Source organism: Lissotriton vulgaris, chromosome 3_1 (genome assembly GCF_964263255.1).
Source record: "Lissotriton vulgaris chromosome 3_1, aLisVul1.2, whole genome shotgun sequence".
NCBI lineage: Eukaryota > Metazoa > Chordata > Amphibia > Caudata > Salamandridae > Lissotriton > Lissotriton vulgaris.
Window position 1 is genome coordinate 1067318812 of NC_141689.1, and position 12401 is coordinate 1067331212.

The 12401-nt window shown below is 39.9% G+C and overlaps 1 protein-coding gene across 1 annotated transcript in view; it reads left to right on the plus strand.

Moving 5' to 3' along the window:
• Positions 1-12401, plus strand: part of LOC147727409 (prostaglandin reductase 1-like) — an 841629-nt gene that overhangs the window by 499617 nt on the left and 329611 nt on the right. Inside the window, exon 6 of the mRNA XM_086963105.1 lies at positions 3522-3639. Within this exon, the coding sequence (XP_086819231.1) occupies positions 3522-3639 (118 nt within the window). The remainder of the gene's footprint in view (positions 1-3521; positions 3640-12401) is intronic.

Sequence of the window (12401 nt, forward strand, 5' to 3'; positions counted from 1 at the left end):
TAGCCCAGAACTGAAAAATAAAATGGTTAATTCATTACCATTTTATTTTTTGTCAGCCCATCCTGACCTCAGTGTCGGGACGAGGCGGAGCCTGCTGAGTGGGTGCAGTGGTGGGCTGCCTGTGCACTAGTTTACAGTTTGCATGTCACTTTGACCGCCCAACTTGCGACGGCCAGCCTGACATGCACTAGAAACTTCTCAACCCAGTTTTCTTAAACAGCTGGGTTGAGAGTCTGCAGAAGCCTATACTGTCCTAGGGAGTGCCAAGAGAGGCCTCTCCCACCAATCCTGCCGCTTCTCTCATGCTGGTTAACAGCATGAGAGCAGCGCAAGGATTGGCTAAGTATGAACGAGGAGGACATGTCCGCTCAAGCAGGTAAGTGACTTTTTATACATTTTTCTTTTTTTAAACTATTTAATTCATGTACCTGCTTCTCCACTGCCAAAGCTGCCAGCTGCTAATGTGTGGCAATATACTGTTGCTGTGCTGCATATTATTTTAACAATTGTAATATTTTGCACTTAATAACGTCATAAAAAGCAAAACTTTAATTAATGCAGGATGTCAAAATGTACCCGACCAGGATTGTATTTTACATTCAAGTTACTTTTTTTACAACATAAATATTGCAGGACAAAAGGGTGACTAAGAGATGCAATGGTCAATTGGACATTATCATACACTATTAAAAGCTAATCATACTAGTTAGAACCACAAGTCTCTAAATGTGAATTATATTTTGGACATTTTAAAGTCTAAAAGTATCCTACAGTCTGCCTGAGTATTCCTTGGCCACCAAGTACTTCTCACATACTTATTGGTATAAATCATGCAACTTTTTTCACATTAATAATGGTATGCTTTGTGGAGTTACTGGATTCATTAATTTCACTACATTGTCCTAAACTGTCTTTGAGGATGATTCATGAGAGCCCTGTGACCTTGTGTCTAAACTAGATCGTACTGCAACAGTCCTATCTAACAAATACTTCCAGAGCCTCCTTAAAAACTTTAGGTTTTTGCTTTCATCCGGCTGCTGCCATAGTTAAAGGAATCACAGTGAACTTACTCATATATTGCCAATGGGATAAGAATCTCTGTAAATTGTTCAGATTGTGAATCTAAGTTGAATATATCTTCTGCTGGAATCAGCAGCGATTATGATGACTTGTAGTTGATTCCCCTTCTTCAACATCCGCAAGTTCAAAGTGAGCCGGAATGTCCCCAACCTCGAGGGGCCACTGCATGACATATACCCTTCACATGCAGACACTAGGGCACAAGCCAAAAACAGGAATTGGAGGACTTCAAGACATATTTCAATAAGTTAGCGTTTTTACTGGAAATGGAGGTGTTTTGGACAACAATCATGAAAAATAAGTGCTTACGGGCAATGTTTGCAAGGATTCCATTCGCAAAAATGTCAGAGGACTAGACACATTCACAAAATCCGAAAGTGATCTTTCACAGTAGGAAGAGGAGAAGGCTGCTGAATGCTAGAATCAATAACTGGGTGCAAAACAAATTGCCTTGAACGTTTAGAGTAGGTAATGTGTATTTTCATTAGGAGCATAGCATTGCTACATGATTCCTATAAATTAAGTAGGAATGTGTATCTGGACAACATGAGCTTCAGACTATCAGATAATGTTGTCCTGGTTCCTTGGTAGCTCACATTGACCTATGTCACACCCCTAACCTTACCAGGGTACCAGATGGTATCAAACATGACCACTCTTTTACTCCCCAAGGTAAACGTGGAAACATATCTTACTCTTTCATTGTTTTTTTTTTGCATGCCCAAGTTAAAAACAAGAAAGATATGAATTGGCTTTTCAAACATTTATCGAAATAATCATATTCTTGTATAGATAGAGTGTGCTGCAAATATTAGGCAGAAGAAACAAAGCTTTGTAACTAGCATTACAATTTTGGTGAAAAAGATAAACAGTTCAACCATTATAACATTACTATGTGATTATATGATTATACTCCTACCTAACACTACTTTGCTATAGAGATCATTTTGGGAGTACACTCTACCAGTTCCCTTGGGATAGCCTAACACCCCCTAACCTGATTATAATGAACCAGGAAGGCAGCCTTTGCAGAACAGTTTATCATAATTTGCAGGATGTATGTCAGCAGAACTGCATCTCAGTCAAAGTGTGTCACGTTCCAGGACAATCCCAGCAGTGTAATGTGTAAATGTAAATGTAAATGTATTGGCATTTATATAGCGCACTACTTACCCGTAGGGTCCCAAGGCGAATATAATGCAGAGGTTGTTTGTATAATAAAAGCACTGTTCCAATCACACTGTGTCAATGGTGCAGAGCTGATGTGATCGTTAGTCTGGAGCTGAGAGCTGCCTCCAACAGTACAACTAAATACAAGGATATTGCATTCTATGTGCCTCACCTTGTATAGAGTATATGAATAACATGAAAATAATGCTTGCTAACATGCACTACATGTATATTAATTTCTCAGTACATTATTGTGTAAGCGCAGAGAATATAAAAAGTCACCATTAGAAAACGATGTCATCCTGAAACGTGAAGCTAAAATGGAGACTTAGAGTTGACCCTGCTGTGCCCCACAACAGCTTGTTTCAAAATATTAAAACTCTACTGAAACATCAGATGGGAGAGGTTTAATTTTTCAGAGGGTGGTGGTGACGAAGGGAAAGCCAGTGAGTGAATAACAAGGAGGATGATGGAGAAGGTAGACATTACACATACTCCTTAAAAGGCGATTTTAATACCTTTTAAAGTAGGTGGGTACCACCACTGGGTGAGGACTAATTTTACTAACTTCCCTGAAGGAACCATCCGCTCTGGAGAGGCAGCCATACTACAAAAATGTCTTGTGTTTTTACGCATACTAATTTTATAATTCAGAATGTGTGCTTGTGAGTTTTTTTTTTCCTGGGTGGTGTGCAGGGGAAGTTGTGTAGTGTACTATTTGTATATCACTGTGTGTATGTATGTAAGTTTGTGTATTGTGTGTCTTTGAGGTATTGAAATATAGAATAACAGATTGATGCTGTATTCTTGGTACTGTACAGGGTACCAGTAGAATGTTAGTGTAGACCCTGGCTCACCCATCACCTCACTGTGGAGATCTATATCGATGATTGTAATTGATAGCATATTTCTACTTAATTATAGCTGCAGACCCCTGTGATCTGCAATGGTTTATAAGTAAGTGTCAAGATGCTATCACAACAATCATACAGGCAAATCCAGCTGAAACTTAGCCAGAAAGAAGGAGTAAGGTACTTCAAGAAATCTATTTTGTGTCAGTCCCATAGTTGATTTACAGAAACGTCTTCAGTTCATTGGGGCTGCAGGGTATTCTGTACATGAGATGACTAAAATAAGAAATGTGTATGTGCTAGAGCCAGCAAATAGATGAAATGTAATTGTCAACAGTAAGATGAAGGATATAATGACATACCAGTGTATTTTACAATGTCTTTGTTCATCTTCTCTGTTCTGTGTTCTCCCTTTTCTAGGATTACTGCCTATTTTGGCTTGTTGGAGATCTGTCGTCCCAAGGCAGGGGAAACCGTTCTTGTGAATGCTGCAGCTGGGGGCGTTGGTTCAGCTGTGGGACAAATTGTAAAAATCAAAGTAGGTAATATCACGTGGGTTCTGCGGAACACACTAAAACTACCAGTCACAACATTTTCCTCCAAGGTGTTACTTGCATGTGCGGTCTACTAAGAGGAGAATATAAAAGTTCCTCTGGTGCATGTATAAAAACGTTTCCCTCTGGTTAGATAGTTTTAGAAGTACTCCCATCTTTTTATGGAAAAAACACTCACGCCCCTATAATGATTAAGGTACTTTTGATGAAAGTCAATACTGCAGTGCCTAAGCCTCTTGTTTGGGTGAAAATGTGTGGTGAATTAATTTCTGCCTTTTATCACTGTGTTGCAATACCTTTCTTATTACTGAGTGTATGGTACTACTCCTTAGATAATTTTCTGTGGTGGATTGCTGACACTGTCAAGCTAGACAATCAAACAACCAATCTTGTGGTATATCCGACAGACACTCTTCTATTGAAACAAAAATATGTCATTTTAAATGAACATTTTGGTTTTGTTCCGACTAATAATGTTTTTTAATTTCAAATGAGATGTGAATTGGCGATATGCTTCTGAAAAAGCAGGCTGAAAGTTTTCTTTTCCAAAATAGACAGTGACATACATGGTAGAGGAGAGATTGGAATAAAAAAAAAATCTTCATTTTCCCCACCTAGTATTAAAATACACCCTAGGGGGTACTTGCCTTTAGAGCAGGATGGTGTACATGATATTGAAACACTGAAAATGTCTGATCTGTCATCACTCCAGGAAATGAGTTAAGTTTCGAGCTAAATTTTATTATGAAATCAGCAGACAAGTGGTGTCACTGTCCTTTACATAAAAGAAATGTAACATCGGGAATGGCTAATTCTATTTGGTGACAGCAGAACTTACAAAACCTTGACTGCAAACCCTACGACCAGTTTGTACAAAAGGATAAAATGTATGGCGCAAACCTCTGTAACATTTTGGCCATTACCAGACCCCCCAGAAAAGAAAACCCATCCTCGGTATATTTAACAGGTGTCTACACCCAGTTACAAGCCACCATCCTTACAGTAATTTTAGCAGGTGCCAACTAACCTCTGTAACAGAAAGCATCAATCATTGCTTTAATTCTTCTTGGGTCCTTAACACCATACCACCAGCAACTCTAAAAATTTGATTTACCTAATCATAGACCCTTGCAGTCAGGAAATGTTGGAATGACCACCAGAAAAATCAAGATCAGAATCAGTGAACACAGAAGTAACACATAGTGCAAAACATCAATGTCTACAATAATTTATCGTTTTTCACAAGCCGCTCATAATACAGAGAATCTTCAATGAATGGTGATCAACAAATCCCCATGGATACCCAGAAACAACAATAGTGTGGAAAACATATTACTCAAACAGGAACAATGTTTGATACACATAGTGGTACACATCTATCAGCTCAATGATGATATTCCTTTGCAGCATTTAAAGACTATTTAATTAGTATAGATATAGTTTCATGTTTTACACTTAATCATTGTACCAAGCTTGACTGGTATATTGAAAATATGCATTCAGAGAACATCTACATTATCATTTCAGGTGAAATCTTTTTCCATCCAGGGCAATGACTACATACCATGTCATCAGTAATGATCCGATTTATGCAACTCATTGCACCATCATGCATATATGACACATTGAAATCACTATAACACGTTGTACTAAATACAAAATGACCACAGCTTGAGCACCAATCTAATCATTAAGACTCAGATACAGTGGATTTCCCATTTTCAATGTTTTGTCATGATAATATGTGCATTGTATATCTGCTAAACATCAATGTCTCCTAGCTGTACTCTGCCTATTTCTTTTTGATAGCAAAGGAAATCAGCATCCTAGCAGTTTTATAGGACACAAGCAATTGGTGAACCTAACAGGCACTTCTTATTGGTGTGACACAATACCCAAACGTCAGACACCGTGTGGTGTATAGCATGTCCTGATGTCACAAGCTGAACACTTTGAGGTTCCGTTAATTCTGAACCCGTTTTATAAATGTCATGGTTTGGTTATGAATTTGATAATAGCGAACTGTAACTAGTGAGTGCGGCAAGTACGAGTGATTTTGTCATGTTAGACCGATGGATTCACTATGTATTTGGGGATTTCATTCCAAACCATCGGTTCCATTTTGTGCATGGCAGACATTTTGTGGTTGCCCTCACATAGGCTGATGACTGCGGCTGAGCGAGTCTTTAGTACACGTACACGTTAGCTGACTTCTGGATGACCCGAGTGAACTGACCTCGTTGCCTGAAGCCGACCTTGCTAAGCCAGTTCCTTGCCCGGTAGCTGATCAAGATTGAGTATCAGAGCACAGGACATTGTAAAGTTTATTATACACACACACACACACACTATCCTGCTTCTTATCTGTTTCTGTTTCTTCTTTTATGGCCTCTTTATGATATGGGTTGTGGTCCTTTTATTATGGGTTTGTCCGGCTTGTGCAAGAAGGAATGTTGGGCTTTCCTGTATAATTAATGGTGGGCCGGACAACCAAAAAGTGGGTTTGTCGTCATGCGATACCTTTTGTAATGTTACCTATGATTGGACAAATTGTAAATAGTGGGTGTTTGTCCAGAATGTGATTTTTGGCATAAAAGAGGATGACTCACCTTACGAGTTTGAGCAGTCTCCTACGAATATACTTGTGTTGTACTTCGTGGACTTCTGTTTCTTGCTGCAGCCAATAAACTCGATCTTTGACGCCACCGAGAAGTATCCTGTGTCTCTGTATTTTAAGACAGGTGAACCCGAAGACTTTGGGCGTGCCCCTGGCGCCGCTGGGTTCTAAAACCCGGTTCTTCAACTTAGCTGCGCAACTGCTGAACCCTTACATAAAGACTTGTTTAGCCTATTCGGGCTAACAGCGGATTGTTTGAGATTAGCAGTGACTGTGTCCCTTAAAGACATGAGTGAATTCACCGTGGCCCTTTTGTATTTTAGTAGCCCACCAGCCTGTCTTTTTAATCACACATTAGTGACCAATAAGAACCTTGGTATTCAGAGGAATTACACGCTAATTCAATCTGCCTGCACCTAAAAGATTTGGCCAGTGATACTGTTAATACCCCATTACCATCAAACCTTCTAATTTTGTAACCCTCTCACGGTTGTCCTGAATAAAGGTAGCACACCTGCTCTACTTCTAGGCAGTGCAGCCCCTACTTACCATTTGAATTCCTCCTTATGATATCCTGCGCTCCAACTGGATGGTAATAGTGAGCGAGGGCTATTTTTCCCAATTTGGGGGATCTATGGTCTCCTAAATAAGACCAACACTATTTTCCTACTAACACAACTGTTTTGTTCTGATAATCAGTAATCCACATGTGTAGGATGGATACTTTCACCCAAGCCTTGATATGTTCTTACTGTCTGGTTACCGAAAATCTTGATTGAGGGCTTCAGCCTTACCGGTTGGCAGTCTAGTCGTTGTAATCTGCCACACTGTTGAGGGTTATTTAGAGGAGGCAGCTGTGCTCTCCTGAGATTTTACAAACACCCAGATACTTTTGTTGACAGTCGATAGTTCTGTACCTGAGACACGTGTCTAGGTACATTTAGTTATTTCTACAGTTAGTATTTTATTGCTTTACTTTATACATTCGTGCATTTGGGATACCTCTCCTGATATCATATTTCAGTGAAGGATCAGGGATACTTTCACCTGAGCAGTTCTTACTGTCTGTTTACCAGCCAACTTGTGGGAGGGCTTCCGCCTCCCTAGTTGGAGATCCAGGTGTCAAGATATGCCACACTAACAAGGTCCATTTAGAGAGGGCAGCTGCGCAGATGCATGCAGTGAACATGCAGCTGGCACACCAAATGCGTATCCATCTGTGCCCCAGCATCATCAGCCATGATGCATCTCCAGTTTCAGCCCACCTACAATAACAAGTCACAAATACTCAACAGGTATGCAAAATCCAACATCTGTTGCATCCTATTTTTTCTATTGAGAGTTCTCCAAAAAGTATTGTTATACGGTAGTCATAATGAGTTACTTGCACATTTCTGCCCATACTATACATTATCAGAGAATGCCAAGGTAAATGTAGACCTAGGCAACTTACTGCACATTGTTCCACTCTATAAAGTACATTCCCCTTGGCCTGTGGAAATAGGGTATACTAACTTACAGTATCAGGTCAAAGCTGTGCTTTACAATGTTGGGACCGCTACTCAATATTGCATTGAGACTGCAGGTCTTGTGAGTCTTTTGACTTGGTTCTCTACTGTCTTGTAGAGGCGTGGAAATGACAACTTTGACCACGCACTAGATAAACTCCTCACGTCTAACTACTCCAGCATAAGGTTAGATCGGCATGAGTAACTGGGGTAGGTGAGTGGGATACTTTATAAGAGTATACTAAGTTATAAAAACGCTCAATTCAGAACTCGTTTCCAACCCTAGCTTGTGAATTCAAAATGTGTCAAAAATAATCTTTTACTTTTTTATTGCACCCCACAAACTAAGACACATGCCACACCCTTATTAATTGAAGAGCTCTGTACATAGAAGCAGACCAGATAAGCAGATAAAGGTGTAAAATACTAACTATATTAGAAGTTAAACAAACACAATGTGAAAAAAACCCAGACACTATCATATTAGATATGAAGAAGCAAGGCATGCATAATTGAGTGATAGATCAGTGCTGTAAACAGGAAACAATATGTTAGTTTGGGTGACTGCAAGTCTATTGTTGCAGGTAGCTATTCAGGAGCAACCCTTTGGCTCTTATTTGAATGAGGCGGTCGTAGGATTAGCTCTGATTTCAGGAGGAAGTGTGTTCCATATTCTCGGAGCAAGACCAGAGAAGGCACAGTTATAAGTTCTCTTCGTTTTTTAATTTTGTGGTTTCAAAAGTAAAGTGTTAGAGCTTCTTAGGGTCCTATTCAAATCAGATCGTTCGAGTTTTTTTGCCAGGTAAATTGAGTGTTTTAATGAAGCGCTTTGCGCTTCAAGCATGCTATCTTGAACAGAATCCTTGCTTCGAGTGAGAGCCAATAGAGTTGAATTTGATCTGGTGTGATGATCACGTTTTCTTGATCTTTGGGCAATACAAAGCCCAGGGCTCTATTGTGGATTTCATTAGGGATTTTGAATTCTTAAATCTAAAAGTAACAAACAATGGGACAATCCATAAGTCAAGGCACCGTCATTATGCTATCCTTGGCCCCTCCATTATTTGTAGGGCTGCCTCACCTTTGACATGGTCAGATCACCTTTGTCTTTGACAACACCTAAAACCCACAACATATTATTTGTACACGACCTCTCTTCCAAAAGATGCTGGCGTCCCTCAATCTCTTAGAAGCCTCTGTTCAAATTCCCTCTTTCTTCCAGGGTAATAACATATCAACCCGCACTCTAAGTGCTGACAAGGCTCTTGAACACTTCAGTCATGACCTCTCTTCTTGACACCTTAGGCCCTGAAAAAAACGATTAATTGTGGCATCAATGACTCTGCTAATACAATTCCCAGTTTACTCCTAAGTCTAGCTGCACCCAAGTTAGAGACCAGAAGGAACGAAAAGCAGTGGAGAGTAAAATATAAGCAGGTTGCAAGTCAAACCTATGTCTCTGCTGTTTCTATTAAAACATTAACTTTTAAAGCAAAACATGACTGTTAGAATTAGCACCTAGAATTATTTAGAGTATGTGAAGAACTCTCTGCCCCTACAGCTTCTAGTTTCTCTCTGCCACCATTTCAATCTCTCTGCACTCAGCTCTCTGACTTTTTCCCCTCGGAAATTGAAGACATTAGACTTTGGAAGAAGAAAATGAATCTCCTATCTCTCTAACATACGAAGGGACAGATCCCTGAAAATCCCTGTTCCTTCTGAGAAGACCCACAATAACAACTTGACGTATTTTACCGAAGTTTACAAACCTAAAGTAGGAAGTAGTAAAACTAATCAGAACAAAATAATTAAACAACCGAGTCCAGCTTCATCTGACAATCACACTTCACACTAATCTCTTACTCAGAGCCCTGTTCGTGTAAAATGGAAATATGCCATGGTAAAACCTCTGTTAAAAAATGTATGCCTTTCACCAGAGGAGCCAAATACTAATCTACCCATCTCACTGTTACCATTTCAGGGGAAGATATTGGTAAACATTATGTACTCAGATTCAAGCCTTCATTGGAAAGCCAACTTACCTTACTCTTTATTATTATTATTAAGGGGCATTTATAGAGCGCCTGGTTACGCAGAATGCGTGTCCCCGCGCTGAACTGAAGCACTCTGAAAGAGAAGTAGGGGAGGAGCCCACTTATTTTGAAAAGAGGTAAGTTTTTAATTTCCTCCGGAAACTAGATTCTTGAAACAGTCTTCAGATATCGACACAATACTGAACTAATGTTAATATATGTTCATGATGGCGTGTGTAAAGTTGGTAGCTTGCCTTTTATGAAATCTAATTTGTTTGTGCACTAATTAAACGTGCACTCCATTGGGGACAAGTATTCTATCTAATATGTGGTTGAAAACCCTGTGATTCACAAAAACACAGGCTTTGTGACCGCAAGACAAGTTAAAATGGCGTAATGGCCAAGGCAGCCGACTTTGAAGCCGGGGAACCAGGTGTGAGTCTTAGTACGAGGCTCAAACATCCTGTGATTCTGGGCAAATCACTTAATCTCCCCATGCCTAAACTAAATGAATGTGTCCGTCTGGAACGAAACTGGTGCTCATGTAAAGTGCTCTGATATCTTCGGGTCAAGTTCCCTCTTTAAAAAACTGCAACAACAACAACAAAACAAGCATTTGCAATGCAATCGGTCTCGTCTTTTGGGCCTTATCTGTATTTACCTATGCAGCACATTATTATGGGGACAGCAACATTTACTATTCTAATGTGCATAAAGCAGGGAAAGGGTGCAGTACCACATGCTGTACCCAGGGCTACTGAAATTATGTGGCAGGTGAGCACCAAATCATGTGGCAGGGCTGACTAAATTATGTGTCGACTAAAGACAAATTATGCATTGTAATGTGTCACATTTTGTGACAGTATTTCTTTATTCTTTTGCCATTTTTTACACATGTTATTATTGTCTGGACAAAAGTTTCACCTCATTAATTCATCCCTAAAATCCATACCAACCAATAAGCAAAAGAAAATTGACCGGTCAACCTTTGTGAAGGGGATTCCACAGTATGCACCATGTATTGCTGCGTTTTAATTAACTTTTGATCAGTTTGAGATAGATACAAAATATTTTTGTTAAAATCTGCAGATTATGCAGCAAATTATATAATATGTGGCAGATGTGACAAATCCATAATTATTCGGAAAACGTTATGACAGCAAAATCATAATAATTCCTGCGGCCCTGCATATTAGGAAACTGTTACTGTACAACAATTATTTGTCTACATGTATTTAAATAATACACAGGAGCAAACAAAAACACACTCATATTGTGCGACCCATGTCCCCAAAAAGCATTAAAAATACTGTACAAAAACAAATATTCATGCTCCACAAGCACACCCTTTATCATCACAGCTAACACAAAGCCTAATCTGTTGTGTTTTGTTCGTCATTAACCCAACAACAGCTTTGTGCATCATATTTTGAATATGTAAACTAACTTCAATGTTTATTATGAATGAATGTTTTTCAGAGAAGCAGCGAGGAGGGATCCTTGTAGAACCCCGGTCAATTAGCAAGCATTAGGCTCCTATTCCAATGTCTTCTATGTGAACGCGCGCTCAGGTTTCATTAAACTTTAACTAAACAATCTAATATTATTGACTCCCTCTGTGTACAGTAAAACAAAAAGATACAAGCAGTTAATGGAATACCATGCGGAGTTTTTCAAATTACTGTACTACTCTGCCAGTAAAGAGTAACTAAATAGCAAAGACACCAAAATGATTGGACAGTGTTAAAAGCTAAATCGCTGTGGAGTAGATTGTGTCGGCTTTCTATGGTCCATCCAACACCCCACTGTCATTTTTTCAAGTACCTTTCATACTTTATTTTGCATTTTATTGCTGAGTTGTACAAATTTTAAAAAAAACTGGTTACAATTATTGTACCAGATTATGTGCTGGCGACCTAGTGCAAGAGACAGGCATCAACAGTCATTTATAGGGACATAGACTTGTTCTTTTATCATCATACTTTGACCCGGCGAAAGGGAAAGAAAGTCAGAACAAGTGGTTGGCCCCCGCTGTTGGAAGAGCGCTTTCCAGGCAGACGAGGGGGTTGTGCGAGTGAGGGGAATGTATTCTCACAGAGGTGCCCGAAGGATGTGCAGTCTAACCTTTTGGGATGGCGAGCAGCTGAGGGGGGCTACCACTTAGCTGATGACTGTAATTAGAGTTAAGAGCAGGGCTTTAAGTGGGATGAAAAAGCTGGGGGGGGGGGTCCCTCAAAGGGGCGTGGGCAATGTAATTAAGGGTGTTGCTTAAAACACCTAAGCTAAAAATCCGTGCTTAGCATAGTGTGCTGCCTTACTTGTATTTTGCTTTTTAGGTCGAACCTGTAACAGCGCGCATGCGCTGTTCTGGCAATGACTTTATGTAGGGGCTTTTGAAATCTGACCTCACACTCGCACACGCTGGTGCGTATGCTTTTCGTTTTCCCCCCGGCTATTGGGCTTTGCGTGCGTCTTTTTAACAAACACAGCACGCAATTGCAAAGGTGGGCGCATGTACCGCCTTTGCTTTGCCCATGGCCTATTGATGTCAGTAACACGCAGCAGCAGCATTTGGTTTAAATTATAAA